At 36.0% G+C, this 18740-nt stretch overlaps 1 protein-coding gene across 5 annotated transcripts in view; it reads left to right on the top strand.

The window, feature by feature from the left end:
• The window catches only part of LOC129720990 (regulator of G-protein signaling 20), a 75313-nt gene extending 59260 nt beyond the window's left edge, over positions 1-16053 (top strand). For all 5 annotated transcript variants that reach the window (XM_055672996.1, XM_055672995.1, XM_055672994.1 and 2 more), the window contains exons 3-6: positions 2405-2485; positions 2712-2940; positions 11950-12071; positions 12372-16053. In XM_055672996.1, coding sequence (XP_055528971.1) covers positions 2405-2485; positions 2712-2940; positions 11950-12071; positions 12372-12462 — 523 coding nt within the window. In that variant the 3' untranslated portion in view covers positions 12463-16053. The remainder of the gene's footprint in view (positions 1-2404; positions 2486-2711; positions 2941-11949; positions 12072-12371) is intronic.
• The last annotated feature ends 2687 nt before the right edge of the window (positions 16054-18740 follow it).

Genomic DNA, 18740 nt, shown 5'->3' with positions numbered 1-18740 from the left:
TTCGTTGAGAGCAAAAGTGGTACATGTCCAGTCTGTGCATATGAGATGAATTGTAAGTCGAAGATCTTAGGATATAGAACAATCTATATGTCTTCAGCAAAGTTGGTCAAGTGATTGAGTACTTTCAGATGAAGATCTAGCTGTTTTGGAGTTTTCTCACTACGTGGCGCTAGTGTGCCCGTGACTATTTTGTAACAGAAAGAGTTTTATCTATTTCAGTACCAACTCGTATGCTGTGGCCAATTCAGAAGATAACTCTCTGAGGTCTGTGATATAGATATATATTTACACACTGGACCCAGGTTTGGCTTCAGGCAGGCCGCCGATAGCCTTCCGGAAGTTACCGAAATACCGTAATTGAGGTCAATTTTCTAAAGTGATTATAGAGCTTCCTAATTTTTTCGAAACTGCTTCTGCGGGATCGACTAGAAACGAAATGGCCTCACCGAAAGATCCAGAACTAGCGTAAAATGTCAATTTTCAACAGTGTTCCTAAAGCTTCCTGTTTTTTTTTTTTTGAGACCAATTCTAGAAGGAAAATGATCTTTTAACGAAATATGCTCCAAGATGGCCACCACGTGAACCACCGGTACTACCATAAAAGAGATTAATTTTTAGGAACAGTCCCACTTTTTTTCTAAGCCACTCCCAGACGAAAATAAATGATCTCATGACAGAATGTTACTCAAATTTACCATCAGATAGCCCTCCGAAAGATCCGGAATTACCGTGAACGAGATTAATTTTGAAAAACAGGTCCTAGTCCCATCTGGATACGGTGTATATTTTTCCAAGACTGTATCATATTTTCAGTTCACTCATTTGTCGCTCCCATAACTACATACACTGTCTGCTATAATGAACAGATCCTAGTATTTTCCGTGTTTTTTTTTTTCGAAACTATCACATGCAAAAATATACCATAATATTAAAGAAATGCCGAGATCTGATAACTTATACCGGAGTTATTGCCGAAATAATTTTCAGTTTTCCTCTTCTACGGTATTTCTGGATCCGGAGGGCAACCGGTAGTCTACCGAAAGTTGAACCTGGGTCCATCGTGTAGTTATTATCGACCAAATAGCAATTCTAAAGATACCAGGGTATTTTCCTTTGAATTGGCCCCAGTCGATCTAGATTATTTAAAATGTCTTCTGTTACATATACACTAGCGCCACAAAGTGACAGAATTTCTTAACAAACAGATCATCATTCAATAGTACTCAATCACTTGAACAACTCTGCTGAAGACATGAATGTTCTATGTTTTAAGATTAGCGAGCAAATGCATCCTTCATGCTTAGACTGGACATGTACCACTTTTGCTTTTCTGGTTGTCATTATTTTTCCCATATAACAAAAGTGGTATATGTTTTTCCATTGAAGTTTGTGTAAGTTTCTCAACCAGAACTCGTTATCCTTTCATGTACCGTCTTTTGACACCTTTCCAGCAATGATTTAGTGCAGTTATGTTGGGAAAAATTGTTGCAAATAATTTACTATTTGAGTGTTTTCGTTTATCGCGTCTCCTGAAAAATTTACTTAATGGCACATGTACCACTTTTGTTCTCAACGGCTCATATGTACCAATTGTTCATAAAGCTTTGTTTTTTTTTGGATATTCCTTTTCATACGTTCGATCTACCCTAACATTTACATTGGAAACTTTCCAAGCGTAGGATTGAAAAATATATGATTTTATGATTGAAAGCACACTGTTGTGACTGTATGCATTCACTTCGTATCGTGGTGATTTTCAAAACGCTAACAAAACACACGTAAGCTATGCTCTCGTATCACTTTTGTCGCATATTTTTCTCCATATCTACCCTAACCTTCGTCGAACCCGTTGATTGAAACGCAACATGGCGTGAAAAAAGTGTACGACATACTGAAGCAAAACATATACACTGTATCTGGTGCCGTAATAGAAAATTGATTTACGATACGCCATTCTATGTTTACAAACGTCGTCGTCGTCGTCGTCCGTAAATGTTTGTGCAATCTTCCGTTCAGCGATTCGTTTGGACAGTGTTCAGAAAGAGTTCAATGGCAGTGAAATATTGTTTCAAGAAGAAGGCAAAGAATTCGGATCCATATTGCGTGACTGATGAAAATATTTGATTGAACAATTTTGTCAATAAATTTGATTTCTCTTGCGATAAAAAATTTATTTCTTCATACATGAAATCTGCTTTTACAGTTTAAAACTCAGAATACGATTTGTATTGACAATCCCATGTAATCCGGCTATGAGATACCTTAACGATGTTATGATATTTTGCTCGTATACTTCCGATACTGCCGCTGAGGGTTTACCTTTGCGCAAATACCAATATCAATTTGTTATCAGAATCCAATATTCACCGTCTTATCGCGTTCGTTTTCGTTCTTCTCTTTACAGCTTGGCTATAAAAAACGCAGAAGACAACGGGCCTACGAAAAAAGACCCAGCTAATTCCGATACGCTTTTCGACGGTGAACAGTAAGTATCAGCGGCCGGCTGAGGCCATAAATTCTTTTCGTTTGCATATTCCAACCGATAAACCACCCATAAATGATGCCACATTGATTTTTCCATCAAAGTGTGATTCCGTGGAAAAAAAAGTTTCAGCATGTGGAAACTAGAACATAACACTTGCTCTCGCTGAACTTATGATGTGCTCAAACAATGATTATGATGTGTTTTTTTTTCTGCTTCGATTTTTTAGGCCAAGCTTGGAGGAAATTCGCAGCTGGGGTAAAAGCTTCGACAAGGTGATGCGAAGTCCTAGCGGGCGAAAAGCGTTCCGGGAGTTCCTGCGCTGCGAATATAGCGAGGAAAATATTCTCTTCTGGCTGGCCTGCGAAGAGCTCAAAAAGGAAACTAACCCCGAGGCGATAGAGGAGAAGGCTAGGTTTATCTACGAAGATTATATATCGATTTTATCACCGAAAGAGGTAGGTAACTGGGGGAGACGCGGTGGGTTTTGTGTCAGCTGTGGAATGACAGTGAATTTTTTTTTGTTTCTTGGCCCTGTCTTCTGCTTTGTTTACACCATGTACAAGTCACAGGAAATTAAATACGCGGGAGAATGTAAACAAAAACGGGATCCACTAGTTAACCAAGATATTAAGCTTTGAGTTTAATGATCTCTGACTTCTGATTTTTGGACATTTGACATTTGACCTTCGATAATTGACTACTAACTGTTGATTACAGACTTTTGGCTTTTGACTTTTGACTCGATTTCCTTGTTTATTCCTTCGCAAATATTCTATGCTATGTTATGTGGTTCTCTTATTGGTTCCGTTTTCTTTTTTAACTTTCCTCTTGCATAATTCATACTTCTTTTGTCGTATTTTTTGTGAAACCAGGCCCTAGAGCCATTCCTTCAATCTATCGGTCGTATCGTGAGCGTAATGAGCGGGAATGTTGTCTTGGTGAAAAAACTCTTCTTCTTCGCTGGCTGTTTCGCCTCGATTTTAACGTTCAATCGATCCAAAAATGCACATTTATATTGTTCATTGAATGTTTCTATCGACATTTGACTGTACTCAGAAGTGTAAATGGGGATCCATTGTCACAAATCGTCGCAAAAACTCCTTCGTATTACACGAAATCAATACCAAGTTCTTTGTCGAAAGTTTGACACGTTGGCCTGTTTGATGAATTATGAAGAATCACGGCACTAGGCCAATTCCGCTTCTAGTTAAAGTTAAAGATTTTTCAGTTCATGTAGGGTGCTAAGTCATTTATATATAATAAAAACTAATGCATTCGATAATAGGATGATTTAGTTTTTATTAGATAAATGATGTCGCTCATGTTGCACAAAAGATCCCGACCACTAGTCGAATTGTCACGATTCGACTTGGAACCTGATTTGTGAATCATGATTTGAGCATTTTTATGAGCAACAACTGTCAAAAGAAAAAGCAGACTACACTAAAACAAATTGTTCGCTTATGCATGATTATTGCTTGACTATATATACGACTGTGCCTCGTTTCAGAACAGATTATCATCTTTCGCTTTGGCAGTTCAAACAAAGAGAAAAAGTACTCTTTTCAGCAGGAAAATATAAACTTAAACGTTCAAAACTTGATTATTATTAATTATGAGAAACATTATGGATGAGCACATCGTATGATTTATATTGAATCAGTTAGAGATGCGTTATGCAGTTTAGAACTGTATTGTCATGATACGTAGGCATCATATAAAACCGTACTCAGAATGGAAAGCATTTTGAAACTTAATTTCTTTCACTGGAATAAAATTTGATTCGGTTAGGAACGCAAATTGGAAGTGAAACGGTGCGAAACTGAATCGCATAACGGTTTATGCTCGTATATAATTTCCTAAATGGGGCTGCCATGGATGATTTCCTTTCACATATGCACTTGAATTCATGCTATCTCTTTTGTGTACATGACGAATCATATTATTTGACGTAAATGATCAGTGCATCGAGTATTTCATATGATTTTCGAATTTTCATCCGTCTGAATAATCTCAAGGCTTCGAATAATGATTTCATGAAGCCTCGACCTCGACGATTTGCATTCATGAAGGTAATTATTGCAAACATTTAAAATGACTGTTTAAAATGTGCAAGATTATTGGAATACAAATATTATGAAATTACTTTTTTTTAACTCATCCTTCCCTAAACTTAACTACTCTATCCTGGACTTTTCCCCAAAAGTTGCGTCATAACCTCAAGTTTCTTTTAAAAACAACAAACACAATCAACTTTTTTTCTTATATCTGATTATAGTACCAATTTTCTGTTTTTTTTTTTCGTCTAAAAAATATTTTTTTTGCATTTTATTTTGACAAGACATTAAAAATGTTCGACAACTCATTCTCAGAGAGTTTTTCAATGCAACCAATGGCTTCATAGCTTCAATCCTGGAATAAAACTTATGCCAAAATCCTCACGCTGTTGCAGGAAATCGTTCTTGAGTCTGAAAAATTTCGTCACTTTTTAAATGTAGAGTAGTGAGGAGCAAAAGTACGCACTCAATTGTTTTTGCAACAGAACTATTGCAAACAATAATCATAAATTCGGTTTTGTTTCCAAGCGGTACATGAACCTTTCGCCTTCAAAATGTATTACCAGAGTTTTTCGAATTTCGTTTGTAGCATGAGATATTCACTTTTTAGAAAAAATACTCAGATGCGAACTTTTTCCAAGCGTGCGGGGCAAAAGTACGCAGTTTACGGGGCAAAAGTCTTTTCTCTACTCTATCGCTCATTCCAAGATTCATCATTGGAGACTACCAAGCTGCCACTGTTTCAGTCAATGCTGCGTCATTTACCATACGGCATATGTTAAGCCATCCCGGACAGATGCAAACTTCATAGTGACATCCGTACAGCTCAATGTGATACCGCTGAATCGATTCACAAAAAGTGCAATTTGTTGAAGTAGATAATAAGTATTTGTAATTAGATTAGATACAATGCACCTCCTTCGAAGAGACAATGTCTCACTGGAGGTGTATTTGAATTGTGTTATATATGAAAAAGAAGAGTAGGTTTTTTATGCCTTTGGGAGAAGAGGTTTAAATGAACTTTACTCCCAAAGGCTTTTCCCTGCTCCAAATAAATGAAATGAATTAATTATTAAAAAAAGTTCGCACTGTATGGACAGTGTATTTATTACACTATGCTTAACAAAGTTAATTGTTTTTCGCTGGTTTTGCACTGATTCTTTTTAGCTGCGTTAGAGCGGTGTCCCGAAATATTTTTTTTTCTTCCGGAAATTCGGTTTTCTGGGGATATGTTTGTGTGTTTTGATGATATATCCCACAAATCTTCCAGAAGAGATTCCACTGGGGCCTCTAGAGGTCATAGAAAAAAATTAATAAAATTTATTTTCGAAACGGGGTGATTTACAGAGACCCGAAAATGAATCCAGGTGCCATATTAGATTCCAAAAAAAGCGACTTCCGGTTTCCGGGAAATAACTAAAAATGGTTAAATACCACCTAATACTGGTATTTTCGGAATCGAATCAATGCTCTGAAATTAAAAAATCAACTTCAGACGTTATTTTTTAATTAAAGATGTTGACTTGCGGTTTGCGGAAAACAGGGATAATTGACCAAACATCACCCCATATGAGTTATTTCGGAATCGAAATGATGCCAACAGACCTGAAAACGATCCCAGACGCCATCTTGAATTCCAAGATGGTGACTTCCGGTTTCCGGAACACAACCTAAAAAGGCCGAATACCAATATGAGTATTTCAGGAATCGGGATGATGCGCAGACACCAGAAATAAACTACAAACGCGATTTTTAAATTTCAAGATGGTGACTTTCAGTTTCTGGAAAACATCCAAAATTGACCAAATACCATCGCATATGAGTATGATGCCAAGAGACCTGAATACGACACCAGACGAACCAGAAGTCACCATATAGAATTTGAAAATGGCGTCTGAAGCCGATTTCCGCTCTCAGGGCGTCATTTGATTTTTAGATATACACATATTGGGGGGGGGTACTCGACCATTCTGGGTTGTTTTCTAGAAACCGGAAGTCGACATCTTGGGATCCAAAATGGCGTCTGGGGTCATTTAATGGTCTCTGAGCATCATCCCGATTCCGAAAATACTCATATTATCTAGTATTTTATCACAGTGTGTTGTTTTCCAGAAACCGGAAGTCGCCTTTTAGAATCAAAAACGGCGTCTGGGGTTGTTATTCAGTCTCTGGACATCATCTCGATTACGGAAATACACATATTGAAGGGTATTCGACCATTTTAGGTTGCTTTCTAGAGACCGGAAGTCGCCATCTTAAAATTCAATATTGCGTCTGGGCCATTTTCCGATCGGTGGACATCATTCCAGTTGCGAAAATAAATATTGGATGGTATTTGGCCTTGTATTTTTCATTGTTTTTTTTTCTGTTCTAGAAGCCTCGATCTATTCCGGAAGGATCATTTTGAAAGCATATCAACAAGACTATTAAAATGGTTGTAAGATTCCATTTAAAAATCATGAAACCATAATATTCCTCAGTTTCGGAGCACATCCGCATATCACTAGTTATTTTTGAGTAATTTCTGTACAAAAACATCGTTGTTAAACACATTTTTTCATTACGGTTAATGGCACTTAGTGCGTACTTTTGTCCTGCGGTTTATGCGTACTTTTGCCCCACAATAAGTTTTTCAACTGGTTTGAGTTTTATGACAAACATCAAAATATTTCCGGCAAAACAAATTCACCCTACAACCCACAATTAAACAAGAGTTTTTTGGGGTCTGCTGTTTTTGAGGTTCTATAGTTTCCGAATAGGTCAATCATAGTTCCCAAAACTAAGAAAATTAGATCAAAACAGCTCAAAACACAACTTTCCTCATAGCTTCGCCCCATTTAAACGGAATCTTTACATGTGTGATTAAATGACGTTATAATACTGCAAATTCATACAATGTTGCCAGTTTATTTTGCTCGTATGCTTCAAAATGGCCAATGCGTATTTTTACCCCGTGCGTAATTTTGCCCCTCACTACTCTACTCAGTTCGCTGTTCTTTTTCATTTCTTTCAGATTCCTTTTTCATCACTTGTTGGACATTTTGATCTCGTTTTGTTCAAATTCTTTTTTGTTTCGAACTTTTTCTAACATTCTTATTTATATAATTCAATCTCCTTTTAGTTTTTTTGACTCTTTTCGACATCTTCTTGTTTTTTGTTAGTGTTTTTATATTTATTTTTTTCATTTTGCGGATTTTCTTTTGATATTTTTTGATATTTTTTTCAGCTATTCCCGAACTTTTTTTCAACCAATTTTATACTGATTTTTTTTGTATGCCTGAAGGCCATTGGGCCAAAGAGCCACGGCGACAGGAATTATTCTACGATCTCATATTCTCAATTCTATTTGATTTAAGATTTCTTTTAATCTTTTTTGGATTGTGTTACAATATTACTTATATTTCTCAAATCTTCTCGGACTTGTTTTGATTTATTGTTTATTAAATTTGATATCTTTTTTATTTATTTTGCTCTGTTTTTACTACGCTATTTGTCACTTTTGACATTTCTAACATATCTGGCTTCTGTTTTCAACGTGTTTATCTGGTTTTTGCTTTCGTTTTTTCAGGCTTTTTTATCATCGTTTTTCAATTTGATTGTCGTTTGCTTTTATTAGAGACTTGATTTCTATTATTTTAATTTAATTTTATTTCTTTTAATTTTTGGTTTTATTGTTTTTTTGTTGGTCTTAATTTTGAAATTTTTTGGAACCTTTATTTTTATGATCTTGTTTCTATTACTATTTACTCTTTTTGACATCTTTACGGCCTTTTTAATTTCGTTGAAGTTATTCTTTATTTTGAGATTTCTTGTTTTGCATAGTTTTTGACCTCTTCGATTTCATTGACATACTATAAACATCATTTTGATCTATATTTAATTAAATTCAAAGCTTTCTTCAAACTCACTTGATTTGTTTTTGACCTATTTTCGATTTTGGTGTTACCATTAGAAATAATTTTTGAACTGTTTGTGATTTTTGAAACGTTTTCTCATTTAGGTAGGACCTCTTCTTGGCTTCTTTCACTTTATTGTTTAATTTTTTGCTGACACATTTTAACCTGTTCATGATGTAAGGGACTTCTCTTTGAATTTTTAAATTGTTTCATAATAATTTTGGACTGGTTTTCGACCATTTTTGAACTCTTTCGACTTGTTTAAATCTTATTTTATTCTCGCTTTGAATTTTTCTGACCTTTTTTTATTCTGTTTATAATCTCTGTTTGTCTTCATTTCATCTCATCAATCATTGAAACGTTCGTATCGTTTATGAAAACCATTAGAGAACAGATTATAAACAATGTCTTATCAAAACTTCATTATATCTAAACATATAAGAATGCAGTCCTTATAGACTTGGAAATTACTAACCCAATCAACGTGAAAACTCGTATGTGGGAGTATTCGGGATCGGGAACGGTGATTAGGATAGTTCAAAACCTCCCCCTGTTCTGGAAGGGAAGGGTCTCATAAAAATAAAATTTAAAAGCAAAGCCTGGGTGCTACACTCCTATTCGGAGCTAGATATTCTGTTTATTTATACACAGACTTCGCAGCCAACTGTTTAGTGTACAGGACAATCGCGGGGCTGGCGCTACGATCCTACTGAGTTACTGACACTAACAGTCTTCCCGAGCCGATACTCGAACCTACGACGACTGGCTTGTTAAGCCAGCATCGTACCTCGAGGTCATTGGGATAAAGCATAGGAGCCGAAATTGACCCCAGGTTTTACTTTGATTTTTTTCAGAGCCACCCTATTTTTTCAGAGAGTTATTTTATTAGCGTAAACTAAACATATAAAACAATGCAATTCTGTCTGTCTGATCAATTTAAACGTTCCGATTTCCGATTCGTCATGCATTTTTCTTTTAAAATAGGAGAACTGCTCCATTATTCATCTCAACCCATCTATTCATCTCATACAACATGATAACACAATTGAAAACAGTAAAAATGCATATTTTCTTCTTAAACCAATCTGCTAATGCATGGAATGGATTCTTCTTAGTTCACTTTAGGTTACTTATAAAGTAGAAACCTCAAAAACTCACTTAAAAGTACTAAATTTGATATTATAGTCGGGCATCTGCACTCGAAAACTCATTTAATCCAATCACCTACCTCAGAAATCAAAATCCGCGCATCGTTCTATACGGCTACAACGGGACTCGTTCAGCAGCCATCCAAAGTTTTTTTCATCACTAGCGGACCAATTTTTATTTTAATCACTAAACACAATCACTCACTACACTAAGAATACTTTAATCTTTGAAATATTCACCTCAAATTTCCAAAAACAAGCTTGAATTAGCAGAAATATAAGAGATAAATTTCTGCAATTCCTAAATTTCAACTGTATGTATTTTCATCTGTTTTCACTGCGTCGAAGAAAATCAAAAGTTGCCAAATCAGTTTCTGTTGATACGAAAAAATCATACTGAAAATGTTGAATTATTCCGATATAATTGACATAAATCGAGAGCACTACAGTGGTTACCTAGGTTACCAATTTTGCACTTAAAAAACTACAGCGGATATCTAGGTAACCTACTACGACGGGCTGCGGCTACGCTCATTCTTGATAATTTGATTCACTCATGATTAACAGTATGATGGGGGCGTTGTGAGATGAATAATTGAGCAGTGATTCAAGTTTTAAGATGGATATGGAAGCGTTGTGAAAAATGGTTTGTTTCACAAAAATTCAGGATAAATCTAGCTATGTTTACTTAATATACAATGCTGAACGATTCCATAAGAACACGTAAGCGTATTTTGTTTATTTGTCCAATAATTTCGTGAAAATTTGGTGTTTAATTCGTGCATTCTTCGTGAATATCGGCTTAATGAGATGAATAATGGAGCAGTTCCCCTATAAAAATTTGCACGGTTATCGGAGAGGAAGCTTTCACGTTCATAAACCACAAACTCCTCCCCTCCCCTCGCCTGCGCTTATGAGATAGAGCAAAATTTATATTTTAGTGTTACTCCTTTAATCCTCGTACTCGAAAACCCCTATGTACAAAATTTCACGGTAATCGGTTTTCTGTTTTTGAGTCTATAGGGAACAAACAGACAAACAGACACTTGCATTTATAGATATATATATATATATATATATATATATATATATATATATATATATATATATATATATATATATATATATATATATATATATATATATATATATATATATATATATATATATATATATATATATATATATATATATATATAGATTTATAAATACATAGTTATAGTTATAGTTATTTATAGATATTTTAGATACGCGAAGAAAAACAGCTTTTTCAACACAAAAAATTTGGTGTTTTGACCTTGTTATCAGTCGTCCCTACCATCGCTGTGAGAAGAAAATGAAAAATGTAAAAATAAAAATTGAATAAATATATTTTAAATTAGGATAACGGCTTTATTATTGTCAGGTTTGTTCTATCACCGTCTGGGGGTTAAGGAAGTCATAGAGAACTAATCTTTTGCATGAAAATTCTCTGCAATTTGAAGAACCATCATGCAAGAAATTTACGCTTTATGACATTGTTCACCCCCCTGACGATAGTTGAACAAACCTGATGATGATAGAGCCTATACCCTATTATTTTGAATTATAAATTTTACTTAATTGGAAAACTAACATATATCGACTTGATTATTAAATTATGTCGAATCATGACGAAGGGATTTCTAAAAGAATATCAAAAAAATAATAAAAAAAGAATTTCTTCTACCTTGTTGTAAAAGTGACACGTAATGATGAACCTGAAAACTCAAATGAATTTGAAATTAAAGCTGGTAATTGGTTTGCAACATTGTTTAATCCACTCGAGTTATGATTTATCTAAGATAGGACTAGAAACTTTTGCGGCACAGTGATTCCGAATGGCAACCCAACTTGCCAGCCGCATTCCACAATAAAATGTAATTGCCACCGCAGGGCACCAACTGTTATTCCACAGCCAGACGACACCCCGGTCATCGCTCTACAATAGATGAAAACGACGAGGACGATGATGACGATGTGAAGCTGTACCCTCTGCTTACCGGTAGTTGGTTATCCGGAAACCAATTAGCCGTGAATGTAGAAGAAAGGGATAAAGACATTTAGATCCGCTGGCTGGCTGGCTGGCTGGCCGGCCGTGTCACCGTGCTGGGAGCAAATTGCAAAGTGTGAACATTATATCTACCTCTTCCCTTCACGTCGTCCGTTGTCCTGTGCCGTGCTGGGATGCGCCCAGAACCACACTTAATTAAAACTTGATTAAATTAAATTATATTTCCCGTTTTTCTCCGCACTTCCCACTAACGCATCTTTCGCTTTTTCACCGTTTTGTTAATTTGACTCTCGGATCGGAACGGAACGGATGCAATGGATGATGACAACAGGTGTCGTTAGATTCTCGAGTACGGGAAATAGTTAATAGGAATATGGTGGAACCAACACCGCACACATTTGATGAAGCTCAACTACAAATTTATACACTTATGCATAGAGATTCGTATCCGAGGTGAGTGATTACATTATTTTGGTAGTTTGCTTCTGTTTTCCGAAACAGCTTTAGCGCTAAGATGTGGAGCGCAATCTTTTGATTAAACCATGAGTTTTATCGATTAACCGTAATATCCTGTCGGGGGAGGGGATGGCTCGGAGAAGCAACAGGATATTACCAACCGGGCAACGATTTGCTCTACTGAACCGTGTCTGATCGAACGATTAGCAGAGTAGTTACACCGATTGATGTTTATGCTGTGCCTTGGGTTAAATTTAACCCCCACCCCTTTTCTCTATTCTTCTCCATCCGTTGCAGATTTATAAACTCAGCACAATTCAGAACTCTGGCACAAATACCGGAGGGTGTTTCGGCATCTGGTTCTACGGCGGAGAGTCCTAGTGATTAGGATACAACAGCGGGACTGCATGGATCGGTAGTTGTATTATTAAAGTAAATTTTATACATATTATCGATGGTTAACGCTAAGGTGGACAGCGGAAGGAACGGGAAAAACAACTGATAAGTTTACTTGCGGAAAAGCATTGCTAAATGTTCGAAACAACGTTGGACATGCGGAGAAAACGACGAAACAAAGGTGGAAAGGAGACAGTGTGATGATAACGATGATGGAATAGAATGGAAACTCGTGATGCGAAATACTAGCATTAATTATTGAATTAACACAGATTAAATTAAAAGGAAAAAGAAAACCAAACCAAAAAAAAACATTAGAATGAACAACAAAAGGCAAATAAAGTAAAATTTTATATAAACATTATACATCACGACGAAATGGATCGAAATAGTGTTCCCTCCTGGAGGATAGGAGAAGTGGTAAATATTCAGATATGATGAACGCGTAATTCACTGATTATTTTTAGCGTTACTGTAAATTATAGATGGTCGTTATTAAATTAAAAGAAACAACAAATAATAATAAACAGAAATGAAAATAACCCCAGAAAACATGCTCTAAAACGATGTAAACAATAGCCAAAATAAATTGAGAAGGAAACAAAAAATAGTATATATATACACTGAAGAGAACGGATAAATGAAGTTTAGTTTAACGTTAAAATCAAGACAAAACGACAATGAACCAAACACCCGTAGCAGGAGAAACTAGTTCTCTTCCCACGTATTTCTACCCGTTATCCCGATCGAGTGTTCTCACTTTCATATATACTGACCGCATCATCAAGTTAGTATGGCTTGAATTCAAACTCTATCAACCTACTCTAGAAGGCTTATCACAAAAACAAAGGCACACATCAAAATCAACACTACAAATTGTAAGCAAATACATTCTCAGTCATGCACCCACAGAAGTTTAGTCGAAATTTTTTGAGCGCATTATTTTCACATTTTGAACCAAAACCAAAGCAAAACAAACAAACGAAAAAAATATCAAAAGAGTGTTACGGTATTTTTACACTGTATGTGAAACGAAGAGCACAAAGATTTATGCATAAGATCTACACGGAAGTGCAAGAAGGTACGGCCGCGGGAGTGAACAGGAACAGTAGAACCAAGGCGTTAGTAATCAATCCTTATCAAAGAAATAAAAGAAAATCCAGCAAGCTAAACGACACTCGCTTGATCGTGTTATGTGTTCTGTCGAAACGTTTAAGTATTACCGAAATTTCTCAGCTCCTACGCCAATGTCTGATTACTGTTTAAACTACACTAAAGTAACAATCGTTGAAAGTACTATCCTATTATTCAAATTATTATTATTATTATAGTTGCAAATTCTATATGACTGTTGTTGCTGAATAGTTTTTTTTTTTTTTTTATTCTCGCTTATTTTCCGTCGGTCTAGTTCCGCCACTGTTGTGGCCAATCACCGACGCCCAGGGAGGCGACTCCACACCCAGGACCCTAACTCACGACCCGTTTATTAACAGACCGGCGCCAACGGCTTTACTTCCTCATGCGATGGAAGGCGTGATCCCAGAGATTTTTCGCCTCAGAAAATCTCCCGGTGTCGGCTAGGATTGAATCTAGACCAGTTGGGTTGGTTGTGAGTGGATCACGCCACCTCACAACCATCGACACCTATGTCGGCGGTGGGATTCGAACCCAGGCGTCGAGCGTGGTTGGCGGAGACGTTACCAACCACACTAGGCCCCCGCCTTATGAATAGTTTTTGTTTCAACTAGTTTCCCGATAGAGACCATCGGTTAGCTGAATTCTGAGCCTAGATTTTACTTTTGTTAACATTTCTACAATGGCCTATTCTAGATTTTTTACACAAATACTGATAGGAGAAATGGCGAACATTTTTTGTCCGCTACTGTTTAAGAAAATCAAACGAACGAGGAGTTATTCCAGTCAAAACGAAACCTTTGGTGGTGTTTAGTGAATAGGGCAAGTTATTTGTATCCCGGATGACAAAGTCTACAACAAGCACAAATATATCTACAACCTTCACAATCCATAATTCTGATCATGTACACGGCGGAAAAACATATTTTTCCATATATTTTTCTATGAACCGGTAATCCGCATCACATTATTAACTTCTTCCTGTTAAATAGTAACCACGAAACCAACACTAAAAAAAAAAACAAACAGAAAATATTATCATTGTTGTTTCCCTGAAAGCAAGCAAAAGTAAAGAAAAATATAACATACTAAATAACAGCGTCTACTGTATGGCCCAACTACTGTACTACTACTTTAGGATAGCTTAGACGGGGGTATTAAATTTAACAGATTATCCACTGCAAATCCATCATATTAATGTAGGCATTTCCTGTGCGCAGAGCTCTACGGGCAACTTTCCACAGCTCGGAATCGGAAAGTTCACGGCCCGAAAGATCGTGTAAAGGGCATATAGAATAAATCAACAGTTTTTACTTTGCAACAAATTGAGAAAATTACAACCGATTCAACTTTTTTACCAGCTAGGAAAGCCTGTTCGCAGAGTACTGCGCTTTTGACACGCAATAAAACCAAAAAAAAAGTAGAGAAAAGTAAGGATAAACAAGAATAGTCCAACATATACAAATTTGTGTGTAAACATTTCCGTTTCAAATTATTTGAATGATTTTCTCGCTTTCAGTTCGATAGAAATACACGAGAGAATGTAACAAAAAAGCAAACTTTTATAAAATAAATAAACAAAAAAAAATCATAAAACAAAAGTAAGGGGATAAACAATACGCCCGTATTTAAGCAAAAATAAAAAAAAACAAAAATTTTATACGAAATAAAGCTTAGCGCCGCTACGCACGAATAACGGCGACTAATTCGTAGCGCAACGCTCGGCTGGAAATCCGTTATCAGGAACGGCCAGACGGTGCACTCTGTGGTAGTGGGGTTTTGAGGGGGAAAGTTAGACCACACACAGACACATACACAAGCATAAATGTTACCGGTTTTCGTTGAACTTCTGTCTTCAATAGCCACACCCACACACCCACAATCGAACGTTTCCGTTACTTTATTCGTTCCTTTTTCCATCTGTACCTTTAGTGTATAAATGACAAGATAATAGGTTTTAGAAATCACGCGTGTGTAGATTCACCGAATTTTATTTTTTTTTTGTTTCTTGTTTTCATTTCCATAGGACAAATAAAATGTAGTAAACATGGAAACAAAAGCTGAACTTCTTACTTACAACCTTTTATATAGTATTTATTCTAGGATGAACACAGATAACTACAGTTACAATTAACTGAGATAAGTAAGTGAATAATAGAATATCGCAAAAGAACTTGTTGTTTATACTTCGATTTCATATAAAAAAAAAAAACAGAAGTAATGTAAAACCAAAAAAGTAAAATAAATCATATGAATATGCACCAAACTTTTAACGAAGGAAAGTAAATAAACATTTGCAGTTAAACCCGCATGTTAAAAAGAAAGTAAAACAATGTTTAAAAGTACCACAAAAGAAAGAAATAAGCAAAATTCATAATTGAAATGTACCGAGATTTTAGTTGAAATAAAGGACGGATGAAAGCATTCAGTTATGGCGAAAGAAAACCAATCACTCGTTATATGAACTTAGTTTACTTACACACGTATACATTCAAAAACAAACATACCCACATTTACTCGCGTACACACACACACACCCACGTTGAGACGTAGAATAAAAGCATCGTAATTCTCGTTCGTGGGCGTGGTTGGTTTTCATCCGAAAAACTGTGATTAATCCCATTTGTTCTAAGTTTAAGAGTTTTAATTTTTTCCAACTTTCAATTTCCCAAGGTAGCAAGGTAGGTAAACTGCGTGGGAGTCACGAGGAAATACACAAAGTCCACGTTATACAGCGAAGCCACCAGCCAGACAGTGAGTGATTGAGTGGACGGGATTCAGAGCTTGTTGGAAATTTGATTCCAAATGCCGTTTTGATTGGCCCAAGATCAATGTCACCCCCCGAACGCCTGTGTGGGCGTGACAACGTTTCCATGCTTCAGTTGTAAACTGGTGGGAAATAAAGTGTAGGTAGGCGCACCGTGAATGAATGGACTGTGGAAAACGTGGGCAGATTGATTTGATTTTAAAGTGTTTGCTTAGAAGTGCTCCGAGGATGAAAAAGCTTTGTGCTATTTTTGAGAGGCATTCAGGAAAGAACTTGTACCGTAGGTTTATTTTAACCAAAGTCTTTTCGGGGTATTGAGCATTATCTTCATATGAATTTATGTAGAATTTATAGAGATTGTATTCCTTCTTTTTTGACACTTCTTAATTTAAATAAACGGGAGACATAGGGTTATTTTTACAAATAATTATTGGTTCTCATACGATCGGTAATTAAAACATTGATTTGGTTATCGATGTTTCAAATCGACTCACATCCGCACATGCAATGATAACTGAATTGTTTTTTTTAGCTAATCCATACAGCAACAGTAAATCAAAAACAAGCAGTAAATTACAGCGGATACACTAAACGGTAAGTATGATGGTGAAGGTAGAAAAAACGAATATGTAAATATTGTTTATTGTTTATTTAAATTGGCTTTTGTGTAAGCGTTTCTTTGTTTCCAGATTTCAGATTGCTTTGGAGTATTGTCCAGTACTAATTGTGTCCTTAAACTTCTTGCATTAGCTCTCTTCTTTGTTTTATAGATGTATAATTGCTAAATTCTTCGATTCTCTTCGAGTGACAATTCGGGTTTTGATTACAAATAATCACTATTGTATTGTGCCGTGTAAAATAAATGTTGTGTGAACAAAAAAAATAATAATCACTTTCAGATGAGCTTTAGGATCAACTAGCTTTCTCTTTCCTGTGATGATTCAGCTATTAACTATATAAGCAATACGATTTTCAGTCTAAATAAATCTTTCTGCTCTCGCATAAGGCGCATACGGCTAAAAAAAACTGAGGGATTGCTCTATTGGATAACGAAACGTGTCATTTCATAACTTTGATTGCATTGAAATGATAATTTCAAATCCTTTGTGTATTCCGCAGCAAGTAATTAAATCAAGAAATTCTTTACTTACGCGTACCCCAAGTTGAGAAACGTTGTCTTACAGAATTATGATGCTAGCAAAACGCGTGTATGTCACAGTAGAACATTTTGTCACTCACACAGGTGCTTGGTTAGGTTCTAATTTTATTTTTAATTAAAATATATTTGATTCAGTAAATTTAAAACGAAGTAAAAAGGATTTAAAACGTCACTGCTGGCGCTAAGCGCCACTTCTAACGTTTAACGAAGGCCTCGTTCTTAAAGATAGGTGATGCTATTCTATACTAGGTGGCGCTCTCAAGCGTTAGCGTCGGGTTTGTGTACTTACTAGTTCACAGTTTTGCTTGCTACCACGTTGACAGTCAGTACAAAATCAGCGATGCCAGATTGGAAGGCAAGTTTTTAATTGGAAGGCATTAAACCTGCGATGTGGACATTCTTGTTTGTGAAGACATAGGAAAACATGTGAATATGACCGCATTTTCCAGAGGTGGTGACCTTTTTTTTGCTCGGTAGTTTTCGATTGGCCGGAAATTTTTCCAGCCTTCGACCGGTTTTAACGACCATCTCGGGTTGGAAGACATATGAAGATATTTTTTCTCGGTATGTGAAAACATTTAAAAATACTACAAGGTATACAACCCTAGGATTGTATGAAATGGTGACGTGGGACTAAATACTGTAATTAAAGACACAATAAATTCGTTTTTTCAGTGATTTACGTATTAAAATTGAAACCATCACTTCATTTTTTCATAAATATATTTAATTACACTCGAAAGAACTTTATTTACACCTGGTGATGTTGTGCCAGTAGTGTTTTTTTGTGCAAACAACATTTAACAATTACAACGAAGGTTAAGTTTAAAAAGTTTCATTTTTTTTGCTTGTTTGTTACATTTGCCAACAATTACATTCACTGAATTACGAAGACAGCTAATATAAGTACAGGTCGGACACGATTATCCGGAGACTCGATTATCCGGGGGCCCGATTATCCGGGGCTCGATTATCCGGAGAAAATGGCTCGATTATCCGGAGTATTTTTTTTTCTTCTGTATTTCTATAATGAACTTTTGTCTCCCGGGTCATTGGGAGATTCGGGGTTGTTCAAAATTGTAACAACAATGCCCTGTTCTGTTTAGGTAGGTCGTTTTTAGCAGTTTTATCGTCGTTCCCTCAACCAATTCTTACTCAACAACCTCCAAAAGAAAGGTATTATGGTTTTTAGCTGCCGATTAGGACAACC

This window comes from Wyeomyia smithii, chromosome 2 (assembly GCF_029784165.1).
Source record: "Wyeomyia smithii strain HCP4-BCI-WySm-NY-G18 chromosome 2, ASM2978416v1, whole genome shotgun sequence".
Taxonomy (NCBI): Eukaryota; Metazoa; Arthropoda; class Insecta; order Diptera; family Culicidae; genus Wyeomyia; species Wyeomyia smithii.
The sequence above is the reverse complement of the archived record's forward strand: the minus strand, read 5'-3'. Positions and strand labels throughout refer to the sequence as shown.